Below are 18,794 nucleotides of genomic sequence, written 5' to 3'. Positions count from 1 at the left end.
CCCTTTTCTCCACACCCTCTCCTGCATTTATTGTTTGTAGATTTTTTGATGGTGGCCATTCTGACTGGTGTGAGGTGATACCTCATTGTAGTTTTGATTTGCATTTCTCTAATGATTAGTGATGTTGAGCATCCTTTCATGTGTTTGTTGGCAATCTGTATATCTTCTTTGGAGAAATGTCTATTTAGGTCTTCTGCCCATTTTTGGATTGGGTTGTTTGTTTTTTTGATAGTGAGCTGCATGAGCTGCTTGTAAATTTTAGAGATTAATCCTTTGTCAGTTGCTTCATTTGCAAATATTTTCTCCCACTCTGAGGATTGTCTTTTCATCTAGTTTATGTTTTCCTTTGCTTTGCAAAAGCTTTGAAGTTTCATTAGGTCCCATTTGTTTACTTTTGGTTTTATTTCCATTTCTCTAGGAGGTGAGTCAAAAAGGATCTTGCTGTGATTTATGTCATAGAGTGTTCTGCCTATGTTTTCCTGTAAGAGTTTTATAGTTTCTGGCCCTACATCTCTGTGTGTTCTTGTGTACTTTGTACCATGTGCGTGTGTTACTGGTTCAAATTAAATACCAAATTAAAGTTGGGAATGAAATGAAACAAATATGAAATTAAATACTGAATGAAAATAGCTGGATGAAAATTTAGCCAATGCATTTGCTCCTCCTTAATTTGTGTGTATATATATATACACTTATATATACACTTATTTATACACATAAGTATTAAGATTCTTTTAAACATAAGTATTTTTCATCAGGTATGTTTTCCTTTGTTTCAAATCAGAAACAATGATTGTCTTTTATCTTGCATTAACTAGTGAATGGCTGTAGGGTTCTGTCTCTAGACCTAAAATTGGTGGTAAGCTTGTTCATTTTTTCTTTATTTATTTTACTGGTTTTTTTAAGGTAAGGTTGTACATCTTTAGTGACTTTCATTATTTGGAGTATTTCCAGCAATGAATCCCTAATGGTAGTATCATCTAGTTTTTCAGTTAGCTCCTGTTTTTTCTCCCCCAGGGACAAAAGTGGCTCTAAATCCAGCACGTGCATATTGAAGCAAGTTAAAGGATTTAATATGAAGCACAGAAACAGATAATGCCAAAAAGCAAGCAGTAGTTGGTACACTTTTGTGAGTAAAAATTTTCTTTTGGCTCTGTTTTCTTAGTCTTTAAACTATTTGCATGCAAATCCTGAAAATTCACACATTTTGGTAAAGAATGAAGGGTGCAAGTTAGCAGTCATAAGTAATCATTTGTCAGGGCTTAGCCCCTTAGCAACCTCTAAGAACCCTCCAAAGCATGTCAGTAAGGTGGAGTTTAAAATGTGTGATATATCTCTGACATGGAGTTTAAGAAATGTCCCAGCTATGGCTTACATTTATACTGTCTTTAATTTTTTATTGACCTGGATTTATATATAATACCTTCTGCTGAAAATGTAGTGTAATTTGGCTTTCAAAGTTATTTCCTTTTAAAGAAACCATTACTTATACATCAAATATTAGGTTACTTCAAATACATTTTTCTGCCCTTTACATTATTTTCATAATTTTTTCATTTGTACTTAGGCTGAAAAAGAAAAGGATCTTTTCCCCCTTTAGAATATAATAATTAGAGGAGTTTTATGGCAAAATGTTTTCTTTTAATCTGACTTCACATTTGTATATACATTTGATTAGCTTTTCTTTATCCCGTTTGCAAAATCATAATACAGTGACTATGCTTAAAACAGTCTTTATATTTTTTTGAGGTATAGAATAACTCTTTTTAGGAGAGATTTGGAAATTGATTTTGGTTGAAATCCAAAAATAATTTTAAGTAGATATTTACTTTTATTGATAGTTTTCTTATGAAATGAATTGTTGAAATACTGATTTTTATTCTTTCTTTTTTACAGCTGGAAAAGCGGTTTCCGTGTTGTTATGTACACCTCCAAAAAAATTCAGATCTATAGGGGAATTGTTGTGTAAATAAACTGAACTACAGGGAGGCAGTACTTTAATAGCTATTATAAACGTGTATTTACTGTATTAAAAATGAGTAAACGAACAAGCAATGACACATCACTAGGAAGGTCAGTGACATTTTATTCAGTTGAGCTGATGACATTATAGGTTTGAGACATAGTTGCTTTAAAGCTGATTGCCCATAGGCTAATCCTGTTCCTTTACACTTCTGTCAGCATTTTGTATCTTGGGGCAACTTCCTTTCTGCTGCATTTCCCTGGAGCATGGATCCTTCTCTGATTTAGGTTTCTCAATGCATTTGTCCTGTCTTTCTGTTTGAAGGCATGTCATGTTTTTAAAAAATATACATGTAAATATGATACTGAGTACAAATTAATAGTGTGAAACTTTCACACTGTAGTCCCTCAAAATGAATGCAAACATTAAGGATTTATTAGTGTATATTCTGTATTTGGTATTCATTTCATCTCAGTCATCAGATATACATTCAGTAAGAGAAGTTTTCATTTTTATTTTGTGAAATTCAGGGGGTTGCTTCTTTTTTAGTAAATTTAGAATTAACATTATTTACCTTATGAATCTGATATTCGTTATTAAAAGGTTTTATTTTTTCCATGCATGACCGGAATTTCTAATTTCATTTTTATAAAGTTCTAGCAGCTTCCCTTCATATAATTCATTAGGAAATTTCTATTGAAGTTTTATTTTAGGCATTTTTGAGTTATGTAAGCAGCATGCATATCTCTTTATGCAGAGAGGAAGAGAGTGTATGTGTGTGCTCATTCGTCTTGTGGTTATACAATAATTTAAAAAATTTGTTCCTAAGCAATATCCTCAAGGTGCAGTTTCAACTAAGTGAGAAGGTATTATGTTGAGGAGAACATTTTCTTTGATCTTTTATTTTTCCTTTGGATGTATTCAGTACTCACGAATGAGAAGTCTCCTTTGCTCTTTCTAAAAGATATCCTAACTTCACTACATAGAAAAGACTGACATTTTAACACTCAGTCACCCCTGTCTAAATTTTTTGCCTGCAGAGTGAGTGGGGCAGCATTTCCTTCTCCCAGTGCTGCTGAGATGGCGGAAATTAGTCGAATTCAATATGAAATGGAATACACCGAAGGTATTAGTCAGCGAATGAGGGTCCCGGAAAAATTAAAGGTAGCACCGCCAAATGCTGACCTGGAACAAGGATTCCAAGAAGGAGTTTCAAATGCTAGTGTGATTATGCAGGTTCCAGAGAGAATTGTTGTAGCAGGTATTTTATATTTGTTTATAAAGTTGCCTGATAAATGTATTTTATATATTTTTATGAAAACTTTTGGGATTTTTCAAAATGTTACTTAGGAAAGGGGTTGGGAAATGCAACTTTACATTTTCTTCAAAAAGTTTGTAAATTACAATAGTCTGAAATTTCAACTAGTATTTTTTAATAATTCAACTAATTATTGAGATATAATTTACATACATAAAATGGTGTAATTTTAAAATGTACAGCCTGATGAGTTTTGACAAATGTATACTCCTATGTAACCTCCACCACAGTCCAGATATAGAACATATTCATTACCCGCCAAAAGGTTTCTCATTCAGTTCCTACCCCTCAATTCCAGGCAACCATAATCTCCTTTTTATAACCAGAGATCACATTTGTCTTTCCCAGAGTTTCGTATGAATGGACTGATACACTATATACTCTTGGGTCTGGCTTCTTTTGCTTAATGTAATGTTTTTGAGATTCTTCCATATTGTTGCTGTATCAGTTGTTCATACCATTTTATTTCTAATATTCCAGTGTGTGGATAAACCACAATTTGTTTATACATTCACCTGTTGGTGGACATTTGGGTTGTTTCCTTTTTGGTGCTATTAGGAATAAAGCTGCTATGAAGACATGTGTTTTCATATCTCTTAGGAGTGGAATTGCTAGATCATATTATAAGTTATGACGTTTAACTTTATGAAAAGCTGTCAAGCTATTTTTGAAATTGGTTGTACCCTGTTATATTCCCATCAGTGACATATGAGAGTTTCATTTGCACTCAGCAACACTTTGTATTGTTAGTCTTTTTAATTTTAGCTATTGCTAGTGGGTGTGTAATGGCAAATACATTTTAATAAAACCTATGTCTTTTAAAAATCTCCCTCCTTTCCTTTTTTTTTTTTCCCCCTACGCTTAGGAAATAATGAAGACATTCCATTTTCAAGGCCAGCAGATCTTGACCTTATACAGTCAACTCCCTTCAAACCTCTGGCACTAAAAACACCACCTCGTGTACTTACACTAAGTGAAAGACCACTAGATTTTCTGGATTTAGAAAAACCTCCTCCAACCCCTCAAAGTGAAGAAGTAAGTGCTAGTTTTAACATCATCTGAATTTGAAGTAATAGAGACAGAAGCAAAAGTTAAAGAGGAGTTAAGAGGCTATAAATCATATCATTGGTAATATGTAATGGAATCCTTTTGCATGGAACATTGATTACTATAAATTCTGGCTTATGAATACCCCAAATGAGATACTATGCTGTTGGGTTTTTTTTAATTTAAATATTATATTTCAGGAAAATGACAATTTTGTGGAAATCATTAACATTCATGTGGTCTTGAAGGATGAGCTTTTATGGCTGGGAGTTACACTTTAAGCAATACAGAAAAATTTGGGAAGTTTAGCATGGGAAAAAATTAATGCATCACTTTGTTATAAAAGCAGTCTGGCAAATGGCAGAGAAAGCTCTTTTTTCCCCTTGATACTACCTATTCTCCCTGCTTGCTGGAAAGTTTCTACTGAGTTAGTTACCGTGTTGTGTAATGTTAATGGCCTTGTTGACCTAAATATGATAGTATATGGACTAATAAGGTATTAGTTGCAAAGTTCAAATCTTGCCTTTGCTGTTGATTCAGGGCCAATCTTGTAAGACTCCTTTTCTGTGGTTTCTGTAGTTGCAACTTTTTCATTATAACTTCTAAATTCCTGTGTTGTCATGATGCTAGTATAAAACAGTGTGCAAAGATATGTTTTTATTGATAATGGAACTGCCCTTGTCTTTCATTTTTCATATAATCCTTTCCTAAGAGGGTAAATCACCCATATAACCTACGGGAGTGCAGTTTCCTAGTACTAGGTATGACCTTTTCTTAGGTTGGAAGTTTGAGCTGAGGTGACTCAGATAATACACTCCTAGGTGCCAGTTTAGACATTCTAGGTATTTACTCGGTGAAGAGTACTAAATTTGAATGTTCACACGTTGAAGAGGCACTAAGGTACTTGCAGAATTGTACTGATATTTATTTAACAGACATTTTTTGAGCTTTTGTGTAAGACACTGTGCATTGAGACATGGTTCCTTTGTAGTGGTCTGTGTATAATATTGTCTTGGAGTGAGGATTCTGCCAGGAGAGAAACCCTCCCTTTGATATTCTTCAGGTTTTGTTTGTCTTCTGATCTTTATGCTCCCACCATTTTAGACACTTGTGCCTACTTGGTGTGAATAACCAACTGAAAACAAGACGAGTACTGTCTCTCAGGAGACCTAGGTTTTAAGCCCATGTTGGGTTTACTCCTGCTGTAATTGATATATAGTCAAATGTGATAAATGTCCAAAGTGTATAGCACTGGAGTGAAAAGCTGAGGCTGAGAATTAACCTAATTTTGAAGGCCTACTTTGTTACTTATTAACCACATAACTTTGGGCAAGTTATTTAACAATTCCAAGGCTCATCTCTAAAATAATGATAAGAATAATGCCAACTGCATATGATTATTGAGAGAATTAAATGTAATAATATGTGTAGTATGTTTAGTACATGTTCTAATTGATGTGAAAAGTTCAATAGGTACAAATATCATTGTTGTGAAAATTAACATCCTGTGGCAGAAGATTTGGAAGCATCTTAAGTGTCTATCAACAAATGAATGGATAAAGAAGATGTGACATACATGCACACACTCACACACACACAATGGAATATTACTCAGCCATAAAAAAGAATCAAATTTTGCCATTTGCAACAACATGGATGGACTTGGAGGGTATTATGCTAAGTGAAGTAAGTCTGAGAATCTAAAAAATACAACTAGTGAGTATAACAAAAAAGAAACAGACTCACAGATATAGAGAACAAATTAGTGGTTACCAGCAGGGAGGGGCAGTAGAGGGGTAAGGGTTTAAGAGGTGCAAACTGTTATGTATAAAATAAGCTACAGGGATATACTGTACAACACAGGGACTATAGCCAGTATTTTATAATAACTATAAATGGAGTATGACCTTTAAAAATTGTGAATCACTATATTGTATACCTTTAATTTATGTAATATTGTATATCAACTATACTTCAATTAAAAAAAAAAAAAAACCTTTGGCAGGGGCCAAATCCTGAGATGTAGGAGAGGAGTTTCCGATATTAGTACTAGTTGCCTATTAAAAGGAAAGCAAAGGTGATGATCTGTGCTTCAGTCCATAGAAGGGTCAGGTGGCCCTCAAGAGGCAATCAACTAGTGAGCAGAGGAGAAAAGGGAAGGAACCAGAGTTCTGGTAGCTTCTACAAAATGGATTGAAATGGAAGGGTAGTAAGGCCCTGAGTGCTGATAACATTGATTATTCATTCGGATGCTACTTAGAATATATCAAGTAAGATTCCCTAAATCATTTATTCTGTAATAATCATTTTACAACATATGCCAAGGTTTCTCAACCTCAGCACTATGACATTTTAGACTAGATAGTTCTTTGTTGTGGTGAGGGCTGTCCTTTTGCACTGTAAAATATTTAACAGCATTCTTGAGCTCCATCTACGAGACGCCAGTAGCATCCTTCAAGTCATGAAAATCAAAAATGTCTCAAATAACCAAGAGGTGGAAACACCCAGATGCCTTTCAGCTGATGAATGGATAAGCAAAATGTGGTATATCCATCCATACAGTGGAGTATTATTCAGCTATGATAAGGAATGAAGTACTTATACATGCTACAACATGGATGAACCTTGAAAACGTGTTAAGTCAAAGAAGCCAGACAGAAAAGGCCATATGTTGTATGATTCTGCTTACATGAAATATCCAGAATAGTAGTTGACAGGGGTTTAGGGGAGAGAGTACTTGGGACTGACTGCTTAATCTTGGGGTTTCCTTTTGGGGGGATGAAAATGTTCTGAAACTAGATAGTGGTGATGGTTGCACAACACTGTGAATGTTCTGAATACCACTGAATTGTATAATATATATACTTTAAAATGGTTAGAATGGTGAGTTTTGTGTTATGTCTATTTTATCACAATAAAAAGACAGAAAAGATGATCTGCATACATTGCCAGATGTCCCTTGGAGGGAAAAAATCACACCCAGTTGAGAACCACTGGCCTGTGGCAAGAAAGAAGAATACCTGAAGGTGACTTATGAGGAACACTATACGATTTTTGTTTAAAAGCCTGACTGATACAAGAAATAAATTTGCAGAAAATAACGTACTGACTTCTTAAACTGGCTTGAAGTATCCAAGTGAACATGTGAAGAGGCCTTAAAACACGAAGCATATAATCCCCCTAGCTCAGAGAGGGTTTATAAAATCTGGAGGTAGAGGAAATTGATGAACCTTTCAATATGCCTAATCTCTGCTAATATTCGGAAAGACCATTGCTTGGTGATTCTACCTACAGGGAACTAATAAAGAACCGTGCAATAAACCATCTGATCTGGCTATGAACTGCAAAGTACACAAATCATGACAGCTCTCAGTGTTCTTAGAATAGGTTAGGCAGTGTGAATGAGGAGAAAGAGGCTGTGACACTGACACTACCTTCAGATGGGAGCCCGTGAGAGAAGATCTTGCAGAGAACAAAAAGGAAGAACTGTAAAGAAAAAGAGTTGGAAAATATGAGGACTTGACACAGCTTTGAAGCAGTGTGACCCAGTAAAAAATTTGGACTCCATCAGTATATCCCATCACTCAAGCAGTGGTTTTCTTTGAAAAAATCAATTACAATAAATGGCCAAGAGCTTTGTGAGAAGACCACTGAAGTGGGAAGAGGAAACAAATTGGACTAAAGACAGGTTATAAGAGCTTTTGCCTGAATTGGCAACTTCTACTTCAAAGAAGAGAAGGATGAGAAAGCCATTCATTTTTGCAATAAATCTGGAACAGCAGTGAACCCCAAATGTCCCAAGAATTGGGAAGATTGGTCTGTATAAACCCTGACCTGGTTTTGGAAAAGAACAAAGGCAATGAATGTTTTCAGAAAAAGAAGTGTATCCAGGCCATGCAAGCTTTACACAGGATGCCAAATCCTACAGCAACCATGTACAAAGTGTCTAGTTCAAGGGCTAGGAGGAAATATATCCAGCTAGAACTGAGTGCTTTAAAGAATACACTTGGAAAGCAGCTGCTCTAGAAGCTGTCATTAAGGACAACACAAAGGCCATGGGTGTCTAACAGAGGGCTCTAGATCTGTAGTCCAACAGTCTGTAAGGACGTAGCAGGTGGTTATCAGTGCCGGGTGATGGTCCAGTTCAATTGCCATGACAACCTCTAGGATGTGAAGTGAAAGTACATAGTTGACCTGAAGTGTAATGAGTGACTTAGCCATATGGCACGTCCTAAAACAAATGTGGAATTGGGAGATTGGGATTGACATATATACACTGCTATGTATAAAATAAATAACTAATGAGAACCTACTTCATAGCACAGGGAACTCTACTCAGTGCTCTGTGGTGACCTAAATGGGAAGGAAATCCAAAAGAGAGGGGATATATGTATACATATGGCCGATTCACTTTGCTGTACAACAGAAAGTGACACAACATTGTAAAGCAACAATACTCCAATAAAAATTAAAAAACGAAAAAGAAATGCGGAAGGACTCCCGGACACTCAGAAGGACTTAAAAGGGTCCTGGCAGTAGCTCTGAAAATTGAGAAGCTGATGAATGTGGGTCTGATCACAATTTGGTGATGGTTTGTTTAACTCCCTTTCCTTTCCCCTCCTGTGGAAAGAGGAGCTGGGGCTGTGATGAGTAGAATGGAGCAAAAGGGAGAGAAGAGGAAAAAGAACAGCTTAATTAATTGTATGTATGTATGCACATTCATCCATGGAAGATTCAGAGATGTGCACTCACATCCTTTGTGCAGTTACTGTTTCATGGCCCTATCGCATGGGCATTGTATTCACTGCTGACACATGTATTCCATGTTTCCTTCCCATTGGGTTAATTATTTTTCCAGGTAGTTTATTATTTTAAATTTTGGACAGTGAATATGTTTTGGGGGGTAAGACTGTTCACCCCGATTGTTTGGCCCACATTTTTAACTCTGCTTTACCTCTTCCAATAAAAGTCCCACAGCAATTCACAGATTGTCTCTGAACTATTATTTTTAAAAAGAGGATCAGTATTCATTAATTTGCTGAATAATTCTATTCAATAGTTATATTTTTTTATTTCTTAACTGAAAATGCAACTAACTTACATACTATTTGAGGATAAATCTCCATTTTTCACTGAGATTATACCAAATGATAAAGTGGAGGATTTCCCTTTCTCTCTCTGGACAGAATTAAAAGAAATCCTTTTTTAAAAAGGTAAAATTGTTTTAAAAATACTAAAAAGAATAAAAAACTGCCTAAATGAAAGGCATAACACAAACATTTCAGAAATCAGTTTTCAATCTTAGTTTTTGCTACAGATTTTCTGAGGGTTGTTTAGTAATCACAGTGGTTATGAAGAACTAGGCTATGGTAGGATCTATGTGCTTGTAATACTTACTGGTTGTTTTAATATAATTACAGTTTTTTATTTTGTATGTGTTGAGAAGTAAAACAAGTGTCTTGTTAAAAAAGGGAGTACACGGGAATCAGTATATATATCCGAAAAAAGACAAAAACACCAATTCGAGAAAGATACATGCACCCCAGTGTTCGTAGCAGCATTATTTACAGTTGCCAAGATATGGAAGCAACCTAAGTGTCCATCAGTAGATGAATGGATAAAGAAGACGTGCCATGTATACACACACACACACACACACACACACACACAATGGAATATCACTCAGCCATAAAAAAGAATGAGATTTTGCTGTTTGCAGCAACATGGATGGACTTGAAGGGCATTATGCTAAGTGAAATAAGCCAGACAAAGACAAACACTATATGGTATCACTTATGTGGAATCTAAAAAATACAATAAACTAGTGAACATAACAAAAAATAAGCAGACTCACAGATATAGAGAACAAACTTAGGGTTACCAGTTTGTGGGAGGGATATGAGGATGGGAGAGTGAGAGGTACAAACTATTGGGTGTAAGATAAGCTACAAGGATGTATTGTACAACATGGGGAATATAGACAATATTTTGTAGTGACTGTAAATGGAGTGTAACTTTTAAACATTATATAAAAAAATAAAAACAGGGACCAGTATAGGGGAAAATACTGAGGCATCTGAGCAGATTCTTGAAGGAGAGACAAGCTCTAGATAAATCTAGAGAACCAGTAAACAAAGACCTCGGGGACACTGATTTGTCCAGGATTCTGTGAACAATCGAAAGTAACTCAGAGTATAAGCACATTAGAGGAGAATTTTATGCCTGTAATTAGACACAGAAGACCCTGTGACCTAACTTCCAGGAAGTTACCTGAAGCTTGGAAACTGTATTTCTCAGCCTAAGGAGTGCATGTAAGTTTTATAATGGGTAATCAATGCAGGATGGTTCTGAATGACATTTTAAAACCTTGAATTGTCAATTGGATCTCAATAATGTTGGGAACAAATGTAATTAATTTTTAAAAATTGTTGAATTGAAAAAAACAACCATCATGATTGTGAACTAAAGGGGAAAGTATTTAAAGATCACCGTGTTGCTTATCACCTCAGGCAGTATCAAAGTTCTTTGGTATTACAGTATACAGGCTGGTCATATGAAGGCATAACAAATATATGCTTTTGTCTTATGTTGTCTTTTTCCTCAATATGTTAGTAATGTCGAGCTTAATGTTCCTGTTAAGATATAATTTAAATCAGGTCTCAAATGGCGAAAATAACAGACCTAGGATCCTCTACTTTGTCAGGTTATGTTGGAGTCATAGACTAATTTGTCTTGTCCTGTCTCTTCCTATCTGCTGAATGTTAGTTCTTACCACATAGCAGGAGGAACAGTTCTAATATAGTAGGAAATTCATCTTGATCCCTACAACGTGGAAGAACAGTTCTCTAGAAAAAGCAAGCACAACTGTGCAGTAGGTAGGCAGGCAAGCATCAGTGGGATTCTCACAAAGCAACCCAGTACTGCTCACTATGAGTAAAGTGTATTTGATTGTGGAGGTGCTAGTTTTTATATATAAATGCCTTCAAGTAATTTTGATTTTTGGTTTAACTGTAAAGAACTCTTGCAGTAGGCTCTGAACCGACTCCTTTTCTGTTTTTTTTTTCTTTTGTTTAGATGGGTAAATGGTTTACAACCATAACCAAATCTAAACCAGTCTCTGAAATTATGTGCTGCATAGTAGTTTTAAGTTTTGCTGGCATGAAATACAGGATTTATTCTGTTTTGATGGTGCTTATAACCTGATAATCTATTCCCAAGTCTTTGAGCATTAATAGATACTGGGTGTGCATTTTTGAAAATCTTAATTATCAAGTCTATTGTTTCACACACCAGTTGTCCTTTACAGTAAAGTTCAAATTTTTCTTTAACCATTAAGTTGCCATGGGTGTTTGTAGTAAAAAAAAAAAAAGACGAAAAAAAATTCTAAAAAAGAAGTGAAGTTAATGATTACCATTGTTCTAGTTATCTATTGCCCCTTAATAAGCCACCCTAAACTTAGTGGCTTGAAACAAAAACAAATAATTTTGCTCATGGATTCTGCGGGTGAGGTATTTGCATCAGGAATAATGAGGAAAGCTTATTTCTGTTGTATATTATCTGGGCCTAGGCTAGGAAGTATCAAAGGCTGTTTATGACTCACACAGCTTGAGGCTGCAGTCATCTAAAGGTTTACTCACTCACATGTCAGTTGATACTACCTGTTGTGTGGACCTCAGCCAGTATTATTGGCTGGTGCACCTACACATGGCCTTTTGTGTGGCTGCTTGGGCTTCCTCACGTCATGGTGTCATTGTTCGAATCTCAAACAGCTCCCCTGGGGAAGGGGAAAAAGGCAGAAGCCTTATTGTTGTTTATGACCTAACCTCAGAAGTCACATTGTATCATCTCTGCAGCGGTCACTAGAGTACCCAATTTCAAGGGAAGGGAACATAGATTCTATTCCTTAATGGAAAGAGGTCAGTGATAACATTTTGTAAGAAGAGCGTGTGAGATGGAAGATTGTGGCTATTTCTAGAATGCTAAAACCTTTAAGCTAGTAAAACTTTTTTTAAGTCTAGTTTTCAGATATCCAACCAAATCTGAATTTGTTTTAACCCCAGAAGCCAGGAACACTTACTTGAGTACAAATGTATCCCATGTCCTATAGTGTTTGTGCCTTTAAAAACTATTGTAAATTGTTCTTAAATAATGTAAGTATATTGTATAAATTATGATAAATAAAAATATTAATAATTGTACCAAGTAAGATTGATACTTAAAAAGAAACTAGAAGTAACTTTTTTTGTAAAGAAGATAAGCATTCCTAAGTTTATCTGCATTATAATAAGTAGGGTGTTCTTTTTTTTAACATGTCTACGTATAATACACATACCTGGTAGCAATTCTTGGTTATTTCTTTGTAAATTTTGTGGCTAGTCTTTGATAAAGGTCCTTTTGATGCTAAGCAGTTACTAGGCTATTAAGAATATTCTCTATTCCTTTCCCCTTCTTTGTGCCTAACAGATCCGTGCAGTTGGCAGGCTAAAAAGAGAGCGCTCTATGAGTGAAAATGCTGTTCGCCAAAATGGACAGCTGGTCAGGACTGACTCCATGTGAGTAGAACCACTAAGCATTGTATCTCCTTCATTAAGTTTTCTCCATATACTGTCTGTCCTATCCTTTTCTAAATAATTTATTTCCTTTTTTAAACTCTCAAATATGAAAAAAAAGAGGAGGAAGTGTATGTTTTATGCCTAAGAACCTGGAGAAAAAAATAATTCTAATGGTGTTTGAAATCTACTATACATTTACATCAACTTTATATTTTTGCAATACTCTTTATAGCCTTAAAGTCTGACCATTTTGTTAGTTGTGAGAATTTTTCAATCCTGTTATCCTCTTCTATGTGTATGATAGTCTTCTATAAATATGATTTGCTTATTTTGGAAATCTCCTATAAAGTATACTTAAGAAAAATTGACAAAAGTAAGTGCTCAGTTATGTAGCCTTCCAAAATGCTTATCTAGCATATAGGTTGGGGGGAAAAATATAAAATAAAAGGAAAACAATTTATTAAGGAAGCATCTTTATTTTCAAGTTACTCAGTTTGTCATAAGATTATCACAGGATTAGCCCTTTCCAGCTCTGCTTCTTATGAGCCATGGTAAACAATGTAGCGTAAGCAAGTCGAATTTTTTTACTTTCCAGGATTAATTTTTAGCTCTCTGCCTACTGAGTCATTGAATTCTTGGATCCCTGTCATTTTCCAAAAATTTAAATACATTAACAGACTATTTGTGTCAACCTTTCTTGCTCATTTGGTTACATTATACCCTGATCTTAAAGCTACCCCTCTATAAGATGTTTTAAATTGGGCAAGTGCTTTTTGTTGTTTTATTAAAATTAATGGGTTTTAAAAAATAAAATATCCCTTTAAAAACTGGTCAGAATTTTAAGTCTCAAAGCCATTGATGATTTAGATTGTTAATGTAAATTAATGTTTCTTCCTCATTAAATTTTCAGTCAGTTTTCATAAGCTCATTCACCATGAACCATATTTGATATCAAGCATCATATTAGCTTCTCAAACTGACTTTTATTTTTGGCCACACGGCACATGGGATTTTAGTTCCCTGAGCAGGGATCAAACCTGCACTCCCTGCTTTGGAAATGTGGAGTCTTAACCACTGGACCACCAGGAAAGTCCATATTAGTTTCTCTGGGAACGGCCAAAGAATCAGATGATACGTCTCTCACAGAGCTTGCAAATCTAGGTAAAAGCAAAACATTTAAATTTACATACAAAATAACTAGAGCACAATGCAATTATACTATTTCTGTTAAACCATATCAAGTTCTAATTCAGACTTGACTAAAGAGTATAAGGATGCAGAAGGGATTTTGATAGGGGTAGGATCTCTCTTTTTTTGTGTTAGGTGCAAAGGAGAACTATAACAGTTCTCATTTCTTGGGGAAGCTTTAAATGTCTCCTCAAGTAGTTAGAGTTATTCTGAAGGGGTATATGGGAAGATAGTAAGTTTAAAAGAATATATGTCTCCTTCAGGGAAGGCCTATCTGCAAGGTTCAACCATTATTAATACGAAGTTTTTATGATAACTGTATGTTTCCCTGAAGGTACCTGGCTTACAGTGATGTCAGCCAGTCCATGGAATCCGTTTTTCTAGAATATATTCGATTATGTTACACAAATGGTGAAAAGACCATATAATTTATGGTGAAGGTAGCTTCTTGATATTTAGTACCCTCTCCGAATGATTAAACTTACACCTGAGGGCTTTTGTTATTTTCTATTTGTAATACTTTCTAAGGCACCAAAAGTTTCTAATAAACTTTCCTATTATATAAAGATATGGCTTATTCTTTAGGTCCGTAATTACTTTGAAACTTCCCGTTAGTGAAATAAAAACAGGACTGTTTTACTATAGCATCATTTTTGGGTTTTTCCCCCACAAAGTATATATTATTGATAGCTGAGTTAAGTTGAAGAGAAAGAAAACAGCTCTATTATATATAAAAACCAGCCTAGTGAAGTATGATTTATAGTAAATGATTAGTTCATAGATATTTTTGCAGTTACCTATAATGTAAGTCCTCATAACAGAAAAGGTTAACAAAGTTAACTAATATTTGAATTCTTTGTTTCTTTAAGTTGCCTTAATGGCATTTTTAAATAAAACAGAATCTCATGTTTTAATTTTTGGTAGTAAAAATAACATGAATATTTAACTATACAATTTTTGCAGTGAAATGCTTACATTACTCAACCATACTTTTTGTTTTAGTAGTTATTTATGTTACCGTTACCTGGTAACATACTTAACCATCTTTTTGTTAATAATGTAACCTTGCCCTTTCTTCTCCTACCATTATTAATTTTATCATTTATAATTGTATTCATCTTTAAGAATCTACATTGAGTGAACTTTAGAATTTTAATATAATGAGCACACTATGTATTTAATGTTGGCAATGTGGTAAGGAAGAAACTATTAATATAACATGGCTGTATTTTACCTCTACCAAAGTAATTATTAGACTCTTCCTGTCTTTACCTACTGTAGTCTTTTCTTTGTAATGTGAGATTCCTTATGTGTCATTGTGCACAAACCATTGCCTGCCTCCACTTTATTTATTCCTTGGCTTTAAGAATAGAAGTCTATATGGGTATAAGAGCAGAAACACTGGCCTTTGTTTTCTTATTTACCTGCAAGAGACAATAGGATTGATTATTGTCAGCTATTGACACAGAAACGATTGACCAGTAGAATCGTATTTAGCTTTCTGTTTGTGTTATAAAAGCTGAATATATAAAAAGAAGCATAATTATTATTTAAGGTGGCACAGATCAGATTCTGCTCCAAGAAATAAAATTTCAAGGTTCCAGGCACCGATTTCTGCACCGGAGTACACGTAAGATTTTATCTGCTCTGCTTTTCACAAATAGGAGTTGTTCTAATTTTGCAGGCTTTTTGTTATACTAATATTTCACCAGGTAATTGGCATGTAATGCCCTAATTCTTTTACTGTTTGGCTTTTTAGTACCTCTGTTTCAGGATTTCTCAAGCTGTCATCATACACTTTGTCAAGAAAAGAAATAACTAGACCAAGGAAGTTATGTATGATTTGGGGTATAAGGGTGAAAGTAAAAGGGAATAGTTTACACCAAGCATCCTTTTACATTTCCTTCATTTTGCTCTGGTTGGCACAAGGTTCAGTGATCCCCATCTTTTTGAAAATTTTAGCATACTATCTTTTCTTGTTCATTTTCACCCAAAAGGACAAAGAGTCTGAGTGTAGTTTGTCATTAAGTTTTTTTTTTAATTCCATAGATTAAAATTATGCTTTGGAAGAATATTTTGAGATCATTAAACCCACTCTTTCTGTACATGTGCTAGAACTAGGTGTGGGAATGACTGGCCTCCTAAGGGGAGGGGGCACTTTGGCGTGCAGTATAAGATTCATCAGCTAATGTAGTTCTTAAGTATCAGAAGCCACTCTGGCAACCAATGATTTTTCTCCTGTTCTCATTCTCTTGTTATGCTTCTAAGAACTAGTCAGTTACCTTAGTGGCAATAAATTAAAGCTTTCTCTCTATTTAAAATTTCAAAAGAAATTTTATGGTACAGGATTTGTACCATAATGGTACAGAATTTGTGTTTCAGTGAGAATTTTTTCTCCCCCATTTTACTGTCTTACCTTTACTGTATTTTTGGAAGAGGCTGGGCCCTCACCAAAGAGATAATCCTCACAGTTTGAGAAACACTGTTCCTATGACAACCCACACAGAAAGAGGTGTTTGACTTTGGACTTACCTTGTAATAATGACATAGTTATGCCAAGTAAATCTTTTAAGTTTGAGTTCTGACATTGGCTAGTGTTGTTTACTCAGCAGTTGTGTAGTAAGATTTCCTGTAAGCATAAGAGAGAGATATTACTAATGAAATAGCATGGTAAATGTAAGTGCTTTCTTCAAAATGTCCTTACCTTTTTTTTTTTTTTTTTTTTTTTTTGCGATACATGGGCCTCTCCCATTGCGGAGCACAGGCGGCTCCGGACGTGCAGGCTCAGCGGCCATGGCTCACGGGCCCAGCCACTCCGCGGCATGTGGGATCTTCCCGGACCGGGGCACGAACCCGCGTCCCCTGCACCGGCAGGCGGACTCTCAACCACTGCGCCACCAGGGAAGCCCGAAAATGTCCTTATCTTTTATGAAAGAAAGAGATAAAACAGATTTTGCTGTTTTATAACATTACTAGGATCAGTTTATCATCAACATGCCTTTTTATTAAATTACTAATATTATACCTTCTGCTTAAATAATCTCAGTGCCTTCGCAATATGTTTACTTTTTCACAGTATTTCATGCGTCAAAACAAACAAACAAAAAAGCCAAAAAGTCAGTCCACTTTGGTTGGGTGGATGCGTGGACAGAGATGAAACTCAACTCTGAACTGTTTCCTGTCACAGTTGATGCCAGTGCTGGACATCCCAGCTAGCATCAGACCAGTTGCTAAAATGGGGCTTATTCTTTTTCGATCTTAAATTTTTTTTTGAATTTTATTTTATTTATTTTTTTATACTGCAGGTTCTTATTAGTCATCCACTTTATACACATCAGTGTATGCATGTCAATCCCAATCTCCCAATTCATCACACCACCACCACCACCCCTGCCGCTTTCCCCGCGTGGTGTCCATACGTTTGTTCTCTACGTCTGTGTCTCAATTTCTGCCCTGCAAACCGGTTCATCTGTACCATTTTTCTAGGTTCCACATATATGCGTTAATATGCTATATTTGTTTTTCTCTTTCTGACTTACTTCACTCTGTATGACAGTCTCTAGATCCATCCACATCTCTACAAATGACCCAGTTTCGTTCCTTTTTATGGCTGAGTTTAAATTTTTTTATTTGTAAAGAGACTTGCAAGACTGCTTAAAGCTTGAAGAAGAAAGAATTGCTAGACTGTTTCTTCTAATTCGGGTGAACTGTGGTCATCTTATGATTTAATCATTCAGTTCATCTGTAGATAGGAATAAATATTAACAATCAAGGGCATTTAATCTATATGTACACTGCCTAAAGTGTTGTATAAAATGCTTCCTACTGTGTTTTTGCTGTTTATGAAAGATTGCCATGTACATTAATGAAAAGTCAAATTTCTTACTAATCTTTGAAACTAATTTCTTTTCAGAAACAACCTGAAGTCCAAATATGTTTTTAATATTAGTCTTTGATGAAATATCTTTACTAGTATTGATGAAGACTTAATTTAACTTTTATCTTTCTTCATAAACATGTTTTCTTATTAAGTTACAATTACAGACCATGTAGGATTTTTTTCCATTTAATACCATATTCCAGTTTTATGTGATCATAGAATCTTAGAATTGAAAGTGACCTTATAGACTGTTTTTAAAACTCAGTCTTCTGTGCATTCCATGTTAAGAATTCCTTGCAATTAATCTGAAAATAATTTATTCTAGATTACCTGATTTCCTGTGCAGGGACAGGAAAAACTTGTACTTTTAGAACTTAAATAAACAATTCCTACTGCTTATTTCTGACAAAATGAGTTCTATCAAAGGAAGCCTTCTGGGCTTCCCCGGTGGCGCAGTGGTTGAGAGTCCGCCTGCCGATGCAGGGGACACAGGTTCATGCCCCGGTCCGGGAAGATCCCACATGCTGCGGAGCGGCTGGGCCTGTGAGCTGTGGCCGCTGAGCCTGCGTGTCCGGAGCCTGTGCTCCGCAACGGGAGAGGCCACAACAGGGAGAGGCCGGCATACCGCAAAAAAAAAAAAAAAGGAAGCCTTCTTTCCTTTAAAATTTTAATGGGCAAAAATGCATCAAACTTTTTTCATGGATTTGGATTCAGTTTGTCGGCGTTTTTGCTGTAAGATTATAATTCTAAATATTGATCATTATAGACTTTAATATGTATGTAGCTAATTTATTTACTAGTACAAAGTGATATGTGAAGTGTTCAATTTAGCCCCAAAATACGAAG

The 18,794-nt window shown here is 35.3% G+C and overlaps 1 protein-coding gene across 9 annotated transcripts in view; it reads left to right on the top strand.

Moving 5' to 3' along the window:
• The window catches only part of MFF (mitochondrial fission factor), a 44,120-nt gene that overhangs the window by 3,574 nt on the left and 21,752 nt on the right, over positions 1-18,794 (top strand). For 4 of the 9 annotated variants that reach the window (XM_082658796.1, XM_082658801.1, XM_082658797.1 and 1 more), the window contains exons 2-7: positions 1,018-1,129; positions 1,897-2,073; positions 3,004-3,224; positions 4,147-4,316; positions 12,792-12,880; positions 15,624-15,698. In XM_082658796.1, coding sequence (XP_082514922.1) covers positions 2,036-2,073; positions 3,004-3,224; positions 4,147-4,316; positions 12,792-12,880; positions 15,624-15,698 — 593 coding nt within the window. In that variant the 5' untranslated portion in view covers positions 1,018-1,129; positions 1,897-2,035. The remainder of the gene's footprint in view (positions 1-1,017; positions 1,130-1,896; positions 2,074-3,003; positions 3,225-4,146; positions 4,317-12,791; positions 12,881-15,623; positions 15,699-18,794) is intronic. The other 5 variants (XM_082658803.1, XM_082658802.1, XM_082658800.1 and 2 more) reach the window with 2 other exon arrangements.

This window comes from Grampus griseus, assembly GCF_964374135.1.
Source record: "Grampus griseus genome assembly, chromosome: 7".
Lineage (NCBI taxonomy): Eukaryota > Metazoa > Chordata > Mammalia > Artiodactyla > Delphinidae > Grampus > Grampus griseus.
The sequence above is the reverse complement of the archived record's forward strand: the minus strand, read 5'-3'. Positions and strand labels throughout refer to the sequence as shown.